General features: G+C 34.9%; 1 protein-coding gene across 8 annotated transcripts in view; it reads left to right on the top strand.

The window, feature by feature from the left end:
* Positions 1-22665, top strand: part of ZNF148 (zinc finger protein 148) — a 171453-nt gene that overhangs the window by 86790 nt on the left and 61998 nt on the right. For 7 of the 8 annotated variants that reach the window (XM_078453076.2, XM_078453075.2, XM_060639724.3 and 4 more), the window contains 2 exons: positions 633-768; positions 8939-9287. In XM_078453076.2, coding sequence (XP_078309202.1) covers positions 8955-9287 — 333 coding nt within the window. In that variant the 5' untranslated portion in view covers positions 633-768; positions 8939-8954. The remainder of the gene's footprint in view (positions 1-632; positions 769-8938; positions 9288-22665) is intronic. The other variant, XM_060639728.3, reaches the window with a different exon arrangement.

The raw sequence follows: 22665 nt of genomic DNA, 5'->3' as shown, positions 1-22665 counted from the left end.
ATTTTTATTTGTATTTTTTGGATATGGTACACCGTCTTCCTATGATTAATTATTCTCATCTTATTGTCACCTTTTTCTGTCAAAGATGACCTGGCTGATTATGTTTCTGTATCTAAATATTTTATAGCATTTTACAACTATAATTGTTTCTGTTGTGAATAAATATTCTGTACATGACTAGTTCTGTTTTCTTATTTATCAAGCCTGGTATTGTATTTTCTTCCCTCTTCACTTAATAGACTTTACAAAGCAGTAAATAGTGCTATTAAGTGGTTTCTTAATCTTTGCTTAATCTTTTAAGTGGTTTCTTTGCGTTCTCTTTTCTAACTTTTTAGGTCTATAACCCTCTGAATTTCCTTCAACATCCCTTATCTCTGAAGTTGTAGATTCAGATTTAAGCAAATTGTTCTTTATAAGGCCAAAGTTATTTTACAGTTACTATTTACCACTATTTTATTCTCCTGGTTTCAGACTTAAAAGCAAGTCATTGTTCTGGTCATTCAGGCATAGTTTTCGTATTTACAAAGAATGATCACTTCATTATTCATACCAGTTTCTCCAGATTGTATTTATACGGTATTTTTTCCCCCTTCCTAAGTAATTTTTTTTTTTTTTTTTTTTTTTTTTTGTAGGACTTGGATGGCATAAGTGATTAAGGTGGTGTGGAGGGTATTTGAAGCTTACGAAAGGTAGAAACTCAACCATGATATCTTTTTCAACTCTACAGCATTCCCTTCCTTGAAGTCTTCATTTTTATCTTAGTCTCAGGTAATGTCAACACTTGTGTTTTATAATCATGAATAAGTTAATTTTTTCAAACATGAAACCATTTTGGGTGATAGAATTTCATGTTAGTTTTTGTATTGTAGTTTATGTTTTGGTGTTTATATCTGGTAGAAACCTGGGATTTTAATTTTTTCTTGAGAAAACAGTGTTAAGAGAAAATTGATAAGTAATGATATCATTTTTGATTTTAAGTTTTGTTTAACACAAAAATATGTGTAGCTTATTATGTAATAGTAAATGAAATTTAGATGCGAAGATGTTTTCTCCTTTAACCCTTTTCTTAGAGTGTATTTTTTACCTGCCTATCATTAACACATATATATCCATGTTAAATTTTTCAGAATTTCCATGGAAACTCTGTGTTCATACATGGTAAAATGAGACCAATTGATGAAATTTAATGGTGTTTGGCATATAATTTTTGAAATGTGAAAAAACATCCCAGTTATTGTACATTTGTACATACATGCCTATACTAATATAAGGAAGCAGTCATGTAGATAATTCATTAATCATTTATATTAGAGATACTAGTTAAAATATAGACGTGACCACTGTGACAGACTTTAAAGATAGAAATATATTTATTTTCTAATTATTTATTTTTGAGAGTGAGAGTGAGAGTGAGAGTGGGGGAGGGGCAGAGAAAAAGGGAGACACAGAATCCAAAGCAGGCTCCAGGCTCTGAGCTGTCAGCCCAGAGCCCAGTGCGGGGCTCGAACTCATGAAGCACGAGATCATGACCTAAGCCAAAGTTGGATGCTTAACCGACTAAGCCACCCCAGGCACTGCTCTATGAAAACAATCTTGAGATTTTGTAGAGGTTCCTGAGTCATCATGACCTGGGCGTCTTTGTCGTCCTTTGCTATTCTTAGTATGTGGCTTCTCTCTTGTCCAAGATGGTTACTGTTATGCATGTCAATAGGAAGAAGAAAGGATATTTTTCTTCCCTTAAGAGGAGTTATGTATGTCATTTCTCCTTATATTCCAATGGCTATAACACTGTCACGTGACTACAGTCAGCTGTAAGGGAGGCTGGGAAATGAGTTTGTCTCACTTATTAGGCAAGAAGAAAAGAACAGATTCAGGGAGGGGGAGTTTATTGTCAGTAAGGGTTTGTGTCAGATTTACTTTCCATTTGTCTAGTTTGGATTAACATTAAAATACAATTTTTATTATCCAAGACATTAACTCTTGGCCTGCACATTCTGAGACAGTTCAAGTTCTGTGACTAGTTCTCAAATTTTTTGTGAATAAACACTGCTAGTCTTGATATCATAAAATGGAATAAGGTATTAAAAGTTAAAATTGACTTGAGATAATTCCTCATCTTGTTTCACTATCATTAGGTTGAAATGATTTATCTAATATTTTAGACTAACACAAGGCGGTGGAGGCCTTGGATAGGAGGATCTCTTTAGATATAAATAAACTAAATGATCTCTAGCTAGTTCCTTCTAATTCTAAAGAGTGTGTTATTCTAAATGTTTAGATAAGATCAGAAAAACTTTTTCTCAAAGATATTATATACTTCAGTTAGTTATTTTTAGATGAAAAATACTTCATCGTACATTGTATTTTATGATTTTTGTCCTGTTGTAAATACCGTGTTTTGAAACAAGTATCAAATATTATATATTCTATTATAGATGTTATTAAAGGGTTGGAAACTAGTTATCAGTTTTCCACCATGTTTTATGTCAACCTTTTAGCCTTGGTACCCTTTAGTTTTGATAAATTTATATACTTGTTATAGTATAGTCGGCTGGTTGACTTTAGTTTATGATGGAATAGTATAAGACATCATAGATGTTCTTGGCATTGAAGGTGAAAATGCATCCTTAGTTCTGTGCTTCACAAATAGTGTTTGTATTATTAAAGTGAGAGTATTTATCTAATGTTTAAAAAATGTCGGTTTTAATAGTTAATACTTTTTTGTTCTGAAACGAGTTTTGGTTGCTATGTAGTACATACTAAAAATAACGTAGGTGTTTAATGTTCGTAGTGTAGAGGGAAGTTTGTTTTAACAAGTATTTTTGATATTCCTTTTCTTATACAAGCCTGTAGAAAACTCATAGTTTCCTAACAGAATAAGTATTTTTAACATTAATATTTGAATTGTTGATATTGGCATGAGGTGTGATGGATGAAACAAGTAGATCCAGCAGAAGGTAGGGTTCTGTTTTGCTTGGACTTTTTTTAAAACTTTTCTCTCCCCCTCTCCTTTTTAAGATAAATTATAGCTGTTTCTTAAACAGTATGAGTTGCTGAAAATTTTGTTTTAACATTCAAATATCACTATTTTTTTGTTACATTGTTTTAGAAGACTTTGGTGATGAGTATTTGGAATGCAGAATATGCTTAGATTCTGCTTTATTTGAGGGGGGTGCAGTATATAGAAATGCCCGTTAACTTTGACTTAAATATTTATAGATTATTTTTCTGTGGTTAGAAAATGGTCAAAGGTTTTTTTTGTTATTGTATAAAATGATGGATTTTAGCCTATAATCTCTCTTATTTTGTGTCTTTTACCATTGCTAGCACTAGTCAGAAAGACCCATTTGTTCCTCTTAGAATGTTTTGAACTAAGTAGCAACTTAAAAATTGTCATGGGGCATAGTTTATAAGCTCAGCTTTATAGATGCAAAATTGTAGTTGTACAAAGATATTTCTGAAGGGGTTTCTGAATGTAGAATATGCCTAGAAGAGAAGTAAACTTTGTTTTTAAATTAGAGGTGAAGCAGTTTTTGTTTAGATAAAACTATGCTTGTGAAGGATGAGAGAGAATAGGAAACTTCTTAAGAATGGCCAGTGGAAATTATTTAATTCCATATTGGTCATGGGTTTCTTTGTCTCTGGCTTTGTCTAACCATTTGATCTTGAAGCTGAGTGAACTCAATGACCTCCTCTTCTCACTCACCTTAGAGACCACACTATCACCACTGCTTGGGTTGCTACAGCAATCCAAGTTTCCTCAGTTGGCTTCTCCCAACTTCAGAGCCTTTCAAGTTGGGAGGTTAGTATGGTGTGGCAAAAAGCGCACTAAACCACCTAAGCCTGTTTTGAAATCCCAGTTTATCTCCAGCTGTGTGCCTTAGAGTAAACCCCAGTGTCTTTATCTGTTAGATGGGGATATACTGTTAGTGTCTTGAGTGTTCCTTAGTATAAATGTTAGGTGATTTAATATATGTAAATGTGCCCAGCACAGTGTCTTACATCTAGTAGATCCTAAACATATTAGTTGTCCTTCCTCTGCAAGTTATGATAATCTCTGAACTTTATCATATAGACCCAAACCTATTAATAAATTTGGAAAGATATTTTCCTTATTAATGCATAAAAAAACAGTAGGCATTTGCATACTTGATTAAAAATGAGTAGTAATGGCCAGCTTGTCCATATGTTATGCTTCTGTTAACTTTGTCTTGTGAAAGCAAGCCCAGACAGTCCCCTCAGCCTAGAAGTAATTATCGCAAATGCTTGTATTAAAAGTCCATGTGTTTAATTCCTTATTGAAAACCCTGACTCAAAGCTTATTTACTCTTATTTCATCTTATGAATCTATAAAGCTTTCTAATTGGTTGCACACAGTTGATTAGAAGCATTAAATTAGAAGGTGATGACAAGGAGAGTCAGCTGTCTCTTGTGGAAGATAGGAGAAAGTGATGGCTAATAATTTATGTTCTCTTTGACTAGAGCATTGCCATTAGGCTTCAATGACTAGGGGTTACCTAATTGGCCACAATTTGGATTACTTTTGTACAGCTGAACCAAACATTTTTCAATAGGAAAGGATGGCGAGGAGTGTGTGGGAGAGGGATAATTGAATGGAGCAGGAAACTGTATTGTGATCCCCTAAATATCCCTTTTGCTGTACACACTGTCAACTTTTTTGACAGAGAGATGGAGATGAGGGAAGAATAAAACTTGGAAAGGGGAAAAGAATACAGTTTGAAGTAATCTGCTAAAGGAAGATTTAGGAGAAATTGGCCTGAGGTGGGCTGGCTCCTTCCTTTTTTCCTCTCTTTTGCTCTGTTCTAGTTTTTAATGATCTGTTTTGGGTGGCCATTTCACCTTTAGCTGAATTAGCCCTAGAACATCATTGTCCGTCTTGTTTTGGCTCTTAATAGCTCTGGTGTTTTATACCCTTTGTCAGCTGCCCACCATCCCTTACAAAATAATGTGTCATCACAAGGGACTCAGGGTGGCTGGTTGCTTATTGTTACTCTACCTAGCCCTTCTTTTTTTCCCCAGTTGGACAGAGGCTCCTGGGAACACAGAATAATTGTTTCTTTTTTTCTTCTAGAGCACTCTTTTATGTAAGCAACATGATTTAAAGGAAGCATCATTTCTTTCTTCCTCTTAGCTGTGTAATATTCCTAACAGCTGAATTTCCATTAATTGTGTAGATATTTGGGTCAAAAAGCAGTTGGCTTTTTGATGGTTTAGCGGGAAGAGACATTTATAACTATTCACATTTTAACATGGATTGATTATATCAGTTTCCTTTCTTTATACTTGGCCGATCCTCCCTGGAAATACAGAAGTTAGAGAAGAGACCTTTTGAGCATGGGACCTTCTGTTGTATTTGGGTTGTTGAATGTGCAGTGAAGCACAAGAGAGCTTTGACTGAGACCATGCAGGAGTTAGAAGGGGGAAAGTTAAAGATGATAAGTGCATGTAAGAGAGCTTCAGGGACAGTAAAAAATGTACTTTCCTTATCATTTAAAAAAAAATTTTTTTTAACATTTATTTATTATTGAGAGACAGAGCATGAGCGTGGGAAGGGCAGAGAGAGGAGACACAGAATCTGAAGCAGGCTCCAGACTCTGAGCTGTCAGCACAGAGCCTGATGCGGGGCTCGAACTCTCAAACCACGAGATCATGACCTGAGCTGAAGTCAGTCGCTTAACTGACTGAGCCATCCAGGCGCACCCCCCCCCCTTTTTTTTTAAAGAGAGAGACAGCACGAGTAGGGGAGACGGACAGAGAGAGAGAATCCCAAGTGGACTCCACACTGTCATCACAAAGCTTGGGATCCTGTCAGTACAGGACCGTGGGATCATGACCTGAGCTGAAACTAAGAGTCAGATGCTCAACCTCCTGAGCCACCCTGGGGCCCCTCCTTACCATTTTTCTTAGTGTCGTTTTGTCCTTTTTCTTGTACTATATGCAAGGTGAAATTAACTTTTTTGCTTGAGAGCCTTGTCTAATTTCCTGTCTGGCTTACTCTGCCCAGTTACTAGTTGAGATGTATGATACAAGCAGTGGCTCACTTTGTGTATCTTCTCCTTGATTTTTTTCACTTAATGTATTGTGGAGAACTTTTCACCCAGCACATATAGCAGCCTCATTCCTTTTAATGATGGTGTGTATTCCATTGTAGGGTTGAATCATAATTTAAGAAATCTTATATCAGTGAATGCTTAGTTTCCAGTCTTTTTCCACTAAAGGGGTGCAGCAAACATCCTTGTACATGTATCTTTGGTTAATTTTGATGAATTACCTTATAGGATTGTGTATATTCCTAGCAGTGAGCTTGCCTGGGTCAAGGGTATATTGTAGCTGTAGCAACAATGATGACTTGCAATAAAGGTTAGTTTTGGGTATCAAAATTCCCTTTCAAGTTAGGGGCTTTCCACATTCTTTAAGAAAACAGTAAATAGACTAGAAGAATATAATGATTTGGTAAGAACCTCCAAAGAAATGGCCAGAATAGGCAAATTTTAGTTAGCCCTGTAAGGCTTAAGTTTCATTTAGTTGTAGGATAGTTTATTTTCTAAGAAATGTGCTAAATAGAATATTAGAAGAGAATAGTTATTTGGTGATTTATTTAAAATCGTCCTGTAGATTTCAAGCTTGCTATTTAAAGATTTTGAAAAGTAAAAATCAGATTCTTGGTACTTTGTTTTATGTATTCTAGACTGATAATATCTTGTACCAGGGAAGATAGGATTAGCAAGTATGAATTATGTTTTTGTGTTTTTTTTTACTTTGCTGTTTACAAGGTCTTTTTTTTTGGAGCTGTTCATTTAAGTACAGGTTTCTCCCTAAGTGATAACCTTAGTAAGTGAAAGTGCATTTAAATTTCAGTAGTACATTTGAATTTAACTGATCATTTATTTTACCTTTGAAAGCTATGATCAAGGTAGTAGCTAGTACCTACCTGATTGATTTGGGAAAGAGGTGACTAAACTGAGACAAATAGTTAAATGCATTTACTACTTTTGGACTTGTCCCTTTGCAGAGGGCGTGTATGTTATTTTCACACAGTCTGATAGTAGAAATCAGTTTTGGAAAACAAACTTTGCACCAGTGCTTTCATGTTTTTTGAGATGAAGTTTCTTTAGCTTTCATGATCATTATGTTGGTTCTTGGAGTAACACAGTGGAATTTGAATTTACAGCAACCAAAGTTAGAAGGGCAGATTTAATATTGCCTATCTTTTCTACAATAATGGAGGAAATAATATAATTATTTGATAGTGTCTAGGTCTCATGACCTGTTAAATTTAATCATGTGTTATTTAAGAATATATTAGTGGGGCACCTGCGTGGCTCAGTTGGTTAAGTATCTGACTTTCACTCAGGTCATGATCTCGTGGTTCATGGGTTCAAGCCCTGCATCAGGCTTTGTGCTGACAGCTCGGAGCCTGGAGCCTGCTTCAGCTTCTATGTCTCCCTCTTTCTCTGCTCTTTTCCCACTGGTGCTTTGTCCCTGTCTCACTAAAATAAATAAATGTTAAAAAAAAAAAAAAAGTATTAGTAAGGAAAGTATCACCTTTATTTCATTTTAACAAATTTAAAAGCATGTATAAAAAGTAAAATTTTATTATAGTAAGTTTTCAAATTAGAGATAAATGTAAATATGGAAAAAACTTCTGGTAATTTCACCACCAGTGGTAATGTTAATGGTGTTAACATTTTACATAAACTTATGTATCTTTAAATACACACATACATTTCCTTTAATACTGGGATATTCCCCCACATTTTCAAATATTTTTCAAGAATAATTTTATTACTGTTTTGTAGTGTCAGCAGATTTTAACTTTTTATTGAAGTGTAGTAACTGACAAAAACATACATATTTTGCAGATGTACAACTTGAAATTTTACAAAGTGAGCATATCTGCCAACCAGCATTCAACTCAAGAAAAAAATATTGCTAGCTCCCATACACTCCCCATTGCCTGCCTGTTGTTATCAGCAGCAACCCCCCCCACCCACCCCCAAGGGTAGCCATTATTCTGATTCTATTTTTGAGAAAAACTGTGAGATATAATTTACATATGATAAAATCCACCCATTTTAAGTGTTCACTTCAGGGATTTTTACTGAGTTGTATAGCTGTCACTGTAGTTTTAAGACATATGTATGAATATATTTTAATCAGTTTTGTTTGTTGAATAGTGTATTTCCATTTTTTTGCTAATGTAAATTACTGTAGTGATTTTTCACGTATATATTTTGTTTCATTGGGATAGGTTCCTATAAGTATAATTACCAGTTCAAAGAATATGTGTGTTTTTATGGCTTTTGATAGAAAGTACCAAATTGCCTTTGAAAGTAATTGAGCTAATTTATTCTCCTACTGTTCATAATGAGTGTCTTTTTTTTTTTTAAACCTACCTCAACATTGGACGTATATTTTTTTAAAGAGTCACTACCAGTTTGGTGGATGAAATATGGTAGTTCTGTTTTAATTTTCATTTCTTTGATTACTACTGTAAGTGACTATTATTTTGTATATTTAGTGACTGTTTTCTAAGTTTTCTTTATGATTTGCCTGATAGTGGTTTGTCAGTTTATTTCTTTATACACCTTTAAAATTTTTTTGACATTTTAATATATTAAAGAACATGACTCCTTTGTTACAGATACTTCCCCCCAATTTCCTTTATGTCATACTCCTTTTTCATAATGAAATAGATTACGATTTTTTGCCTTTATGTCAAAAATGAGAAGTTGCATTTTATTCCCCCAGCCTTTGGAAACTTATCTTGATATTATTAAAATTGGAGACAATACGAATTACATGAATACAGTTTTTCTAATAAAGTGTGTACCTTTCATAATTGAAATTTAAAAAGGATCAAGTAGACATATAAAACTAATTTATTATGCTTTGTTGCCAAACTTGGTCTTTCTAGGCAGTTATACTTAAGCATGAACATTGACGACAAACTGGAAGGATTATTTCTTAAATGTGGCGGCATAGACGAAATGCAGTCTTCCAGGGCAATGGTTGTAATGGGTGGAGTGTCTGGCCAGTCTACCGTGTCTGGGGAACTGCAGGAGTCGGTACTTCAAGATCGGAGTATGCCTCACCAGGAGATCCTTGCTGCAGATGAAGTGTTACAAGAAAGCGAAATGAGACAACAGGATATGATATCACATGATGAACTCATGGTCCATGAGGAGACAGTGAAAAATGATGAAGAGCAGATGGAAACACATGAAAGACTTCCTCAAGGACTACAGTATGCACTTAATGTCCCTGTAAGTAATTCCTTTTTAAAATTAATGTAACTTATAGTTAGAAACATAATTAATTTTGTGTTAAGTAATGCTTCAAGTCATTGAAGAAATTTCAGAAAATGTTTAAAGTCTTAATAGTTAACTGGGCGTTATTAAATGGATACACTAAATGTTGACAGAAATCACATTTGAAAAAGGCAAAATCAGGTTTTTGTATTGTATACATTTAGTAACTTATCTTTTCCAGGATTACTGTGTATTAAATTTTAGGTGCTTAAATTTTAAAGATTTTGTTTCAACTTCTTGGTTTCCTTAAAGAGTAGAAAGATTGAATCTTGAGTATAACTAGAAAAAGATCATATACCTGAAGGTTTTTCCTTCGGGTTCTGTAACTTGGCAATTCCTGGTGTCTGTATTTTTTTCATTACCTTTTTCAAAAGCATATCGACCCTTTTAGTTTTTCCTGTTTATCCTAAATGTCATTGTTTCTCACCTAAAATATTCTTTTGTAGGCACTCATAATTTTTTTGCCTTCTTGTTTTTCTTTTTACCTGATGACTGACCAACAAAACCATAACCATAATGTAATCCTCTTCTATCCTTTCTGTGATATTAGACTTGGATTTCTTTCAGTATATCTAATACACTGTACTTTTTCTTTTGCTTCAGAACCTTCATGCATCCTGCTTGTAATATTCCCTTTAGCCATACCCCCTTCCTGTTTTTTTTTTTTTTTTTTTTTTTTTTTTTTTTTTTTTTTTTTTTTTTTTTTTTTAACATTTTTTATTTATTTTTGGGACAGAGAGAGACAGAGCATGAACGGGGGAGGGGCAGAGAGAGAGGGAGACACAGAATCGGAAACAGGCTCCAGGCTCCGAGCCATCAGCCCAGAGCCTGACGCGGGGCTCGAACTCACGGACCGCGAGATCGTGACCTGGCTGAAGTCGGACGCTTAACCGACTGCGCCACCCAGGCGCCCCCCCCTTCCTGTTTTTTAATCTAGTTAGTGGTTCATCATTATCAGCCTGCCTCTTCTGTTTAGTCCAGGTTGAGTCTCTGCAATAGGGACTCGTGGTTACTTGTTCAGTGTCTGTCTAATAGATTGTAGGCTCTATGAGAGCGTGAATTTTGTCTTATTTTCCATCGTATCCCAGGTATTGGCACATAGTGTAAATGAATGAATAATTGTTATAGTTGTATTCTAATACATGTGCCCACCAACTTTTCTAGCCCTTTGCAATAGCCTTACCTTTTTTTAGTCTGTTCATGTGATGGCTTACATTGACAGATTTTTGAATGCTGAACCACCCTTATATACCTCTAATATATCCCACTTGGTTGTTGTGTGTAATTCTTGTTATACATTGTTGGATTCAATTTGCTAATATGTTGTTGAGGATTTTTTGTATCTGTTTGTGAGTTATATTGGGCTAGTTTTTTTGTAATATCTTTGTTTCTGATTTTGATATTAGGGTAATCCTGGCCTTAAAGAATGAGCTAGGATTATTCCCTCTGCTTCTAACTTCTGAAAGAGATTGTAGAGAATTGGTATAATTTCTTTCATAAATGTAGGATAAAACTCAGTTGAGTACATAAAGCCTGGTACTTTTGGGAAGGTTGGTTGGTTGTTTGTTTTTAAAGGTTATTAATTACTCAGTTTCTTTAATAGATGTAGGACCTGTTCAGACTATTTATTTTCTCTTGTGTGAGTTTTTACAGATTGTGCCTTTCAAGGAATTAGTCTGTTTCATCTAGATTTTGAAATTTGTGGGCATAGAGTTGCTCACAGTATTCCTTTGTTATCCTTTTAATATCCATTATTGTTCAGCAGGTCTCTAGAGCTGTTTTTTCTTGCAAAACTGAATCTCATACCTATTGGACAATTCCTTGTTTTCTGCTAGACCCTAGTAGAGTCTTACCAAGTTTATTGATATTTTAGAAGAGTTAGTTTTTTATTTTCTCTGTTGATTTCTAGTTTTTAATTTCACTGATTTCTGCTCTAATTTTTATGATTTCTTCTGTTATTTTGGGTTTGATTTGGTCTTGTTTAGTTTTCTAAGTTGGAAGGTTAGATGATTGATTTTAGATCTTCTTTTCTAATATATGCATTCAGTGATAGGAGTTTCCCTCTAAGCACTGCTTTCACTGCATCCCACAAATTTTGATGAATTGTTTTATTTTTCTTTAGTTCAATATATCTTTTAATTTCTCCTCAGATACCTTCTTTGATCCACATATCATTTAGAAGTGTGTTGTTTAATCTCTAAGTATTTGGGTATTTTCCATCTTTTTCTGTTATTAATTTTCAGTTTAAGTCCTTTGTGGTCTGAGAGCATATATTGTATAATTTCTGTTCTTTTAAATTTGTGAAGGAGTGTTTTATGAAAGTGGTCTGTGAGTGCTCCATGTGAGCTTCATACTTTAATTACTTTAGTTGCCCAGATCCACTGTGATTTTTTTTTTTTTTCCTGTTACTTCTGTACATGTTGTGTATATACCTGTAACATTCTTTGATTGGCAGTCTACTGGCTTTTATTTCTCAGCTTAAAAGGTTTCTCTTTGTTTGCTTTTCATTTTGATAATAGACTTTTTTTTCTTGCAAGTTTTCAATACCTCGGCTATGGTAGGCAGTCAAATATATTTTGAGTGAAAAAAAAATTTTTTTTAATTGAGGAAAACTTTAAAGTGAATGCTCTCAGCTCCTAATTTTAATTTTTTTTTTTAACGTTTATTTATTTTTGAGACAGAGAGAGAGAGAGACAGAGTATGAACCGGGGAGGGGCAGAGAGAGAGGGAGACACAGAATTGGAAGCAGGCTCCAGGCTCTGGGCCATCAGCCCAGAGCCCGACGCGGGGCTCGAACTCACGGACCGGGAGATTGTGACCTGAGCTGAAGTCGGACGCTTAACCGACTGAGCCACCCAGGCGTCCCTCTCAGCTCCTAATTTTAAAGTTCAGAGTTTGGACAACTGCATAGACTTGTATAAGCTACAGTCCAGACAGAATATTTCTGTCATCTTAGAGGGTTTCTTTGTGTTTCTTCCTAATCAGTCCTCTTGAGAACTTTATGCAAATGGCATCGTATATAACTCTTATGTCTGGCTTCTTTTGCTCAGCATAATGTTTTTGGTTTATCCATGTTGGTTGAGTGGATCAGTAAGTAGTTCATTTCTTTTTATTGTTGATTAATACTCTATTATTAATACTCTGTTGCCTTATTATCCTAAAGTTTGGTTATTCATTTCCCCTGTTATGGTTGTATTATCTCTACTTTTCAACCTTTATGGATAAAACTGCTGTGAACATTTTTGTATGAATCTTTTTTTCATTTTTTGAGGGGGGGGTGTCTTTCTAGAAGTTAAGCTGTTTCTCTTGTGTTTTCATTTTGTTTGATCCAGTGTCTATATTTTTGCATCAGTATTACACTGTCTTGATTGTTGAATCTTGTGTAGTAAATCTTGAAATCAGGTAGTGTAGTCTCCCAGTTTTGTTATTCTTCTTGTAAGACTGTTTTGACCATTCTAGGTTGTTTGTATTTTCGTATAAAATGTAGAATCAACCTTTCAGTTTCTATAAAAAGAACCAGCTGGGTTTTTATTGGGATTATATTGATTCTATATGTTGACTTGATCAGCATCTAAACAGTAGTGGTTTCTAGTCCGTGAACATGGCATATCACTTTGTTTAGGTTTTCTTTAATTTATCTTAGCATTGTTATATAGTTTTAAGTGTAGAGTTATTGGAAATATTTACCCCTAAATATTTCATGTTTTGAATGCAATTGTAAATGGTATTTTTAAAAATTTCAGTGTTTAATTGTTTATGACCAGTATATAGAAATGTGGTTGATTTTGTTTTTTCTTTTTCAAAAAAATTTTTTAACGTTTATTTATTTTTCAAAGAGCCAGAGTGTGAGCGGGGGTGGGGCAGAGAGAGAGGGTGACACAGAATCTGAAGCAGGCTCCAGGCCTTGAGCTTTTAGCACAGAACCCGATGCAGGGCTCAAGCCCACAAACTGTGAGATCATAACCTGAGCCAAAGTCAGAGGCTTAACTGACTGAGCCACCCAGGCGCCCCAAATGCGGTTGATTCTTTTTACTTTGGCTGTGTATTTTGTGACTGTTACAGGTACGTAAAGGTTCAGAGTCAGAGTCAGACGTTAAACTGACTGAGCTACCCAGCCACCCCTGCTGAGATTATTTTTTCATATAAATGAATGTGTAACTTAAATGCTTTTTCTGCATTTATTAGGTGATAATGATTTTTTTTCTTACTATCTTCATATGATGAATTGCATTGATTGATTTTCAAGTATTAAACCAACCTTGTATTCCTAGGATAAGCTACACTTGGTCATGATGTGTCATCCTTTTTATACATTTCTGGATTCAGTTTACTAACCTTTTAAAGTAATTAAAAAAATTTTTTTTTAGCTTTTTATTCATTTTTGAGAGACAGAGTGACAGAGTACAATCTAGGGAGGGTCAGAGAGAGAGGGAGTCACAGATTCTGAAGCAGGCTCAGGCTCTGATCTGTCAGTGCAGAGCCTGATGTGGGCCTCGAACTCACGAACCGCAAAATCATGACCTTAGCCAAAGTCGGATGCTTAACCAGCTGAGCCACCCAGGTGGTTTTAAATTGTTTTTAAAACAATTTTTAAGTGTACATTTATGAGGAATATTAGTTTCCTTGCAATATCTTTGTTTTAGGTATACTGGCTTCATAAATGGGTTAGGAAGTATTTCCTCTTGTATTTTTTGAAAGAGTTTAAGATTTGTTCATTTCTACTCTATGTCTTTTTGAAAGGCTTTACCACTGAAGCTAATCTGGGACTGAGTTTTCTTTGTGAGAAGTTTTAAATTTCGTGTTCAAATTTTAGAACATATATAAGGCTTCTCCAGATTTAAATTTTTTTTCTTAAATCCGTTTTTTTTTTTTTCAACGTTTTTTTTTTTTTTATTTTTTATTTTTGGGACAGAGAGAGACAGAGCATGAACGGGGTAGGGGCAGAGAGAGAGGGAGACACAGAATCGGAAACAGGCTCCAGGCTCCGAGCCATCAGCCCAGAGCCTGACGCGGGGCTCGAACTCACGGACCGCGAGATCGTGACCTGGCTGAAGTCGGACGCTTAACCGACTGCGCCACCCAGGCGCCCCTCTTAAATCCGTTTTGATAAGTTGTATTTTTTAAGGAATTCGTCCATTTCTTGTTTAATTGAACAAAATTTTTCATAATTTTTAAAATTCTTTTATTGTCTGATCTATAATTTTTTTCTTTCTCATTCCTGGTAGTGATAGTTTGTCCTTTTCTTGATTAGTCTGGGTAGAGATTTATTGGTCAATTTTATTGGTCTCTTGAGAGAATCAGGTTTTGGTTTCATAGATTGTTACCTTTGTGAATTTCAGCTTTAACTCATTTTTATTATTTCCTTATTTCCTTCCTTCTACTTACTTTGTTCTTAATTTGCTCTTTTCTTAGCTTTTTGTTTTTAAATTTTTTAATTTATTTTTGAGAGAAAGAGATAGTGTGTGAGTGGTGGAGGAGCAGAGAGAGAGAGGGAGACACAGAATCCAAAACAGGCTCCATGCTCTGAGCTGTCAACACAGAGCCTGACTCAGGGCTCGAACTCTCAAACTGTGAGATCATAACCTGAGCCAAAGTCGGATGCTTACCCGATGGAGCCACCCAGATGCCCCTTTTCTTAGCTTTTACAATGGGAGCCTAGATGACCGTTTTAGACCTTTCTTCATTTTTCACATAAGCATTTGAGCTATGAACTTCTCTTCCTTTGTGATTTCATTTTGATTCATGAATTAGAAGTGTTCTGCTTAACTTCTAATGTTTCGAAGTTTTCCAGGTATTTTTTTGTCATTGATCATTTAATTACCATGGTCAGAGAATGTGCAGTGGATAATTTCAATCCTTTTAAATTCATTGAGAGACTCTTTTAGCACTCAATATATGATTAGTCAGTGAATGGTCTATACTCACTTGAAAAGAATGTATTTTGGAAGTTATTGGGTGGGTTATTTTGTAAATGTCAGGTCAAGTTGGACTAGTTTTGATCTTTGACACTTAAAAAAATTTTTTTTTTATTTTAATTTAGTTCACATACAGTATTACATTAGTTTCGGTTGTACAATATAGTGATTAAACAATTCTGCATATCACCTAGTACTCATAATGACTCTTCTTAATCCCCATCATTTATTTAACCCATTCTTCTGCCCCTCCCTTCTGGTAACCATTTATAATTAAGAGTTTGTTTCTTGATTTGTGTGTGTCTCCGTCTTTAGTTCCCCTTTGTTTGTTTTGTTTCTTAAATTCCATATGAGTGAAAACATACGGTGTTTTTCTTTTTCTGACTGGCGTATTTCATTTAGCATAATACTTTCTAGCTCCATCCGTGATGTTACAAATGGCAACCTTTCATTCTTTTTTGTGGCTGAATAATATTCTGCTGTATATGTATATACCACATCTTTCTTTATTCATCAATTGATGGACACTTTCCATATCTTGGTTATTGTAAATAATGCTGCTGTAAACATGGGGGGGGGGTGGCATGTATCCCTTTGAGTTAGTGTTTTTTAATTCTTTGGATAAATCTCCAGTAGTGTGATTGTTGGGTCATAGGTTAGTTCTATTTTTAACTTTTTGAGGAATCTCCATACTATTTTCCATGGTGGTTGCACTAGTTTGCATTCCCACCAAGAGTGCATGAGTGTTCCTTTTTCTCTACATCCTTGCCAATATCTGTTTCTTGTATTGTTGATTTTAGCCATTGTGACAGGTGTGAGGTAGTATCTCATTGTAGTTTTGATTTGCACTTCCTGATGATAAATGATGATGAACATCTTTTCCTGTGTCTGTTGGCCACCTGTTATGTCTTCTTTGGAGAAATGTCTGTTCATGTCTTCTGCATATTTTTAAATTGGATTATTTATTTTTGGGGTATTGAGCTTTTAAATTCTTTATATATTTTGGATTGGTCTTTGACACATATTCTTTACTGTTCTACTTGTCTTCCAATAGTTAATTTGAAAAAATTATATATTGCATTATTTGACATGTCTCTTTAGTTTTCTTTTGTCTTGGTTCTTCACTTTATTTGTTTTTGTTTATTTATTTTGAGAGAGAGAGAGAGAGAATGAAGGCAGGTAGGGGCAGAGAGAGAGAGAGAGAGGGAGAGAGAGAATCCCAGGCAGGATCCACGCTCAGTGCAGAGACCAACATAGGGCTCATTCTCATGACCATGCGATCATGACCTGAGCCGAAGCCAAGAGCCAGACAGTCAACTGACTGAGCCACCCAGGCACCTCTCGTTTCTCACTTTAAAATTTTGTGATCATAATACTTGAAAATTACCATATATTTTGTAGAATGTTTCTCGGTTTGGATTTATCTGGTTTTTACTCTAATGGTACTTAAGGTACTAACTTTGGGAGGGATATTGCAAAAAGTGATGCTGTGTCTTCTCCCTCATTGCACTCTAACAGGAGGCACATGATTTTTATTTGCCCCATTCTGATAGTTCACTTTGATAAGTTGATTAAGGTGATGTCTGGCAGGTTTTGTCACTGTAATGTTAATCTCATTTCTCATTACATCTTTTAATTTATTCATTTATTTATTTGTGTCAGCATGGGCTTAGGAATTTTATTAACTGGGTTAAAATCTGTTACTATGATTATTTTAATGCTTGGTTGAAGATTTGGCCAATTGGAGCCTCTTTAGGCTGACTTCTGTGTTCATTTTTTATATCCCATCAATCTTTTTTTTTTTTTTTTTTTTTTTTTTTTTTTTTAAATTTTTTTTTTTTCAACGTTTTTTTATTTATTTTTGGGACAGAGAGAGACAGAGCATGAACGGGGGAGGGGCAGAGAGAGAGGGAGACACAGAATCGGAAACAGGCTCCAGGCTCCGAGCCATCAGCCCAGAGCCTGACGCGGGGCTCGAACTCACGGACCGCGAGATCATGACCTGGCTGAAGTCGGACGCTTAACCGACTGCGCCACCCAGGCGCCCCCCCCCCATCAATCTTTTTAACACATCCTTGCTTTCTGCCCCAAGATGTTTTAGGCCTGTCTTGAATTTTTCCTGCCTCACCCCTGGAGTCAGCCATTTCTCTAAGGAACCCTAGTTCATTTTAGTGGAAAATGACATTTAAAAGGCAAGATCTGGGTGCCTAATGTGTTGCTCATTGTTCTTGGGGTTTGGCTGCTTCCAGGGCTCTCAGTGGACAGAGCTAGGGAATGTATGTATATACATAATTACATACATTTATATACCCACTTCCATCTATAACTGTCTCCTATATTTGCCTGTCAGTATTATAAAACTGAGTTCACACTAACCCTCTGATTATGGTCCATTACCGCAGAGTATATTTCAGTTTTCTCCCTTCTGTATTTTATTACTTTTATTTTATTTTATTTTATTTTATTTTATTTTATTTTATTTTATTTATTTTGTAATCTCTGTACCCAACTTGGAGCTCAAACTCATGACCCTGAGATTGACTTGCATGCTCGTCCACTGACCCAACCAGGCACCCTTCCCTTCTGTATTTTATAACTCCCTTCTTGTGCTCGCTTCGGCAGCACATATACTATAACTCCCTTCTTAGACAGTGAGAAACCTGGCTTCCATTATCATTAATATATTTACTTACTTGATTAGACCTCCCCTACCCCCCATGTGTAAAACCATTTGTCACCCCATCTTCCTGTGCAGATGCCCTCTTCCCTCTACCCAGGCTCCTATACTCCATTGCAGCTCATACCCTCCCCTGCATGTGCTTTGACAACTTGTCCTGGGCCTCATCACCACATGGAGCCCTCCTTGTACGTGGTTCTGGTCCACACTCATACTTTGATACCTTCCGCACCCACTTAGCTTCTGACACGTTGCTCCAGGCTGCTCTTCCTATATAATACAGACCCTTCCTTTTGCTGCTTGGGTTCTGACAACTCACCCTGAGCTGTCTTATGTGAAGAACCTCCTCACCCTACGTACATTCTGACATCTTGATTTGTGCAGCAGATGACTTTATCTTGTCTGGGATCTCGTACCCTGTTATGCTACAGCATATGGCTTTAGGAGTGAATGATTCATGGAAAGCGGGTGAATAGGGAGGGGCAGGAAGGGGAAGGGACAAGATTTATTCTTTTACTTTTGTTGAAACTTAATTTTGAAATTATACAGAGTCATAGGAAGTCACAAAATTAGTACAGAGAGGTCCTGTGTAGCATTCACCCAGTTTCCTCTAGTGGTTAAATTCTACATAATTATAGTACAGTCTCAAAATCAGGCAGTTGACAGTGCTATAATATGTCCAGTGTTGTATACTTTATCACACATGTAGATAATGTGTAACTACCATCGAAACCAAGATAACAGAATGAATCTATCATGAGGAGACCTCCCTGGTGCGACCCCTAGTCACACCTCTTCTTCCAACACCATCATTCCTAACCCCTGGCTATCCTACCCCTAATTTATTTTCTACCTCTATGTCGTTGTCATTTTATGTGTTATATTAGTGGACTCCTACAGTATGTGACCTTTTGAGATTGACTTTTTTCAATTAACAGAATGCCTTTGAGAGCCATGTGAGTAGTTGTGTGTATCAATAATTTGTTCCTTTTTATTATAGAATAGTATTTCATGGTGTTGATGGACCACGGTTTAACCATTCATTTACTGAAGAACATTGTAGCTTTTTCCACATTTTGGCTACTACAAATAAAGCTGCTATGAACACTCATGCATAGGTTTTTGTGTGAACATAGATGTACATATCTCCAGGGTAAATACCTTATTATATCCCCACCACCAGGTATAGTCACTCCTAACATTTTGGTGTATGTACCCCTATGCTTTTTTCATATGCATACCAGGCATGGAGTGATGTTGCTTGTTTATCTACTGTTTTCATTTACCAGCATATTTTGAACTTTTCGTAACTTCTTATTCTTCTAATACTTCTTAAATGTCTGTTACATATTCCATATGTATGGATAATTTGTAGTTGAGTCCTGTTACTTCTACTAGGTAATGATAAATTTGAGTCCATGCTGGGAATGAATCAATGAAAAGTTGTCTCATACTATATACACCAAAGGCAGAATTTAGGATTTGTGTAACATTGCTTTATAGTAGAACACAACAGACATGAGAAATCATATTCCTTCTTTTTATTTATGCATTCCTGCTAATATGGCATGTGGTGAAGGGCAAATCTTGGGATCATGAATATACATTTTTGAATTAAAGAGAGGACAGTGATCTAGAACAGTATGACTCAGGTCCCCAAAAGTGTGAAAACTTGAGTTACCAGGCCTTGCATCCTTTTTAGATTGTGTTAATAAAGACTTTTAAAAATACATATTGAGCATATTAATGATTTTCTTTTATTTGTTCGTTTGGAAGACATAAAAAAACTTTATTTCATATTAACTTTTTATTTATTTTTTTGTTAATTCAAAACAAAAGTTGAGTTTTGAGTTCTTTTAGATTGTTAATAACGGTTTAGGTTCTGTAGCCTATGTAAACTCTCAAGTGTTTTGTGACAGTTGAATAAAAGTTCTTCATTTGTGGTAACTGCTAATTTTCAGAATTTATCTTAACCTTACTATTCTGTATCAGTCACCCACCCTCAGTGGCCCTACATTTTCAGCTCCAGTCTACGGGCGAACTTGTGAATGTCTACAGTTTATTCATTTAGAGAACTTTGTTTTCTAATTTATTAGAAACTTGAATTAAGGGGCACCTGGGTGGCTCATTTGGTTAAGCATCTGATTTTGGCTCAGGTTATGATCTCATAGTCTGTGAGTCCAAGCCCCACTTCAGGCTCTGTACTGACTGCTCAGAGCCTGGAGCCTGCTTCAAATTCTGTGTCTCCTCTCTCTCTGCACTTCCCCCACTCACACTTTGTCTTTCTCTCTCTCTCAAAAATAAACATTAAAAAAATTTTTAAAAAAAGAAACGAATTAAAATTAAGTAAAATTAGTTTTTCATTTCATTGGTCTCATTAGCCACATTTCAGGTGGTTAAGTGGCTTCTGTTTTGGACAGCAAAGATAAAGAACATTTCCATCATTGCAAAAAAATTTATTGGATACACTGAGTCAGAAAGCTTCTTCACTCAGAAACTAAATTTATTTTAGGAATGTGAAGAAAAGTATTTGGTTTATTCTTTTAATTCTTATATTCATTCAGTAGGATTTAAGAAACCATAACTCTGTATGGTCTTTATTTTTCCAGTTTGATGGCAGGCAAGCATGTTGAGGAGTAAAGACTTAATTTGTGTTGACAAAATGGAGCAAATTGTAATTCATAATCATATATGCCACATTTGTTTTTAGAAAACTGTTGGATTATATCACTTGAGCAAAAGGATTTTGTAAATTAGGAGCTATAAAAAATCACGTTCTAGTCATATGATGGTAAAATAAAATGTAAAGTTATTTCAGGTATTCATAACTCCTGAAAAAATATACTTCAGCATTTGTGTGGCATTTTATTTTAGCCATGAGTTCTTGTGCTATAAAGCAGCATGAAGAAAATTGTAGGAATACTTGCATGCATTTTATATTTATGATTATTTTATTTGATGGCCTAAGGAACTCAAAATGTATTTGGCTATTGGTAAGACCTTTGTTTGATTTTTGAGTCTTTAAATTTTCTTAAATCCTGTTATTAACTTAAGGAGGATTATATAGATATATTCCCATATAACTCTTGCTCTAGTCAGTAAACACCTAACATACACTGATGCTAGTAATTTGAGTATATGTCTTGTAATGGGTAACTTTTTTATTAAAAAAGAAAAAAAACCATTTTCCCCATTTCAGTGATTTTAAGATACTTTTTAGTTTTGCCACATATTTTGTACTCTGGTTTAATTACAGAATTGGATTGCCTTTTGGTAACAAAAGATCTTTCACAGTCATCCTGGAAGGTGATAATTCTGTTTGCCTTTGTATTTATTTGCTTTTAAATAGTCATTGGATAGGATATGTTTCTTCTCTTTTTGGCTATCTCCCCACTTGTTATATCCCCATTACATTGTAAGCTTTTAAAAAAAATATATATATATATATATAAATATAACAGAGTCATTTATTACTTTTAGCCAATTCTTATTACCATTACATTTCTTTTAAGTTCATGTGAGGGATTTAGAAATAGTTTTGTTAATGTTCATTGGCTGTTGAGGTCCTTGTCTTTGAGGTGAATGCACTGGCTGTTATTAGGGCTCTATGTTTTAAGAAGTGCTTTTATTTTTCCCATTCAAATACTTTTTACTTGAGCATACCCTTTGGAGATCATTTTTCAGAAATAGATTCATTAACTGAGCTTATTTTAAGGAGAAGAGATGGTAAAATGTATCAACAAGGTTTTTTTTGTTTTTGTTTTTAAACAAGACTTTACTCACATGCTATATAGATTCTAGTGTGGTATTTGATAGGAATCAATATTTGAGCAGAATACATAGAGTTAAGTAATCTTGCTTCATAGTTTGCCCTGGTATGAGTCATATTACTCCTTGTTTGTTATTTCAACTCACTTGATAAGCTGATGAATCAAGGTATTTCTTCTAGGAGATTATTTCAGGAAGCTAACACAGAACGATCTGTTTTTTAGTATCCTCCTACACTCTTAAAGTTGTTTGATTTAATTTATTGTTTTTCCTTTATGTGGACATAAATTGTTAATAGACTTCTTTCTAGATGACTTTAATAACATAGCTAGTCTCTTAACACTTTTAATATAGTTCTGTCTGATCTTTGATGTGTAATTGATCCGGAATTGTGGGACAATAGTACTGAATGAGCATTGTACTCTTAGGACAGTAGAACACAAATTGAAAATCATTATTGACAAGGCTAGCTATTATTGTCAGCCTAGCTACATCAGTCTCAGATCATTTTTTTTTAAAATAATGGTATGATATTGTTTATTATAAAACGATTACATAGTGATTGTAAAGATTAAAATAGTTTAGAACAAAGTAAAAAGTTAAAGTTGTTTCCAGTACTTACTTACTTTACTTCCAAAGAGATAACTACTAATATTAATAGCATTTTGGAAATTTTTAATTTACAAACATGCAGAGTGTGTATATCTCTATATAATGTTTTTAAAATGTATTTCTTATGAAAATATCATATATTTTGGTTTACATAGATTATAGTATTTGTATCATTTTGAGATTTGCTATATTCATTTAAAACACATCTTGTAGAGATTTTGTTATTGTATATAAAACTGGCATATTTTTTATTTAAAAAAATTTTTTTTAGTGTTTGTTTATTTTAGAGAGGTAGAGTGCAAAAGGGGGAGGGGCAGAGAGAGAGGGAGACACCGAATCCAAAGCAGGCTCCAGGCTCTGA

The sequence above is a fragment of the Panthera onca genome, chromosome C2 (assembly GCF_046562875.1).
Source record: "Panthera onca isolate mPanOnc1 chromosome C2, mPanOnc1 haplotype 2, whole genome shotgun sequence".
Classification (NCBI taxonomy): domain Eukaryota; kingdom Metazoa; phylum Chordata; class Mammalia; order Carnivora; family Felidae; genus Panthera; species Panthera onca.
Note: the sequence above shows the minus strand (reverse complement) of the source record. Positions and strands in the feature narration are given on the sequence as shown.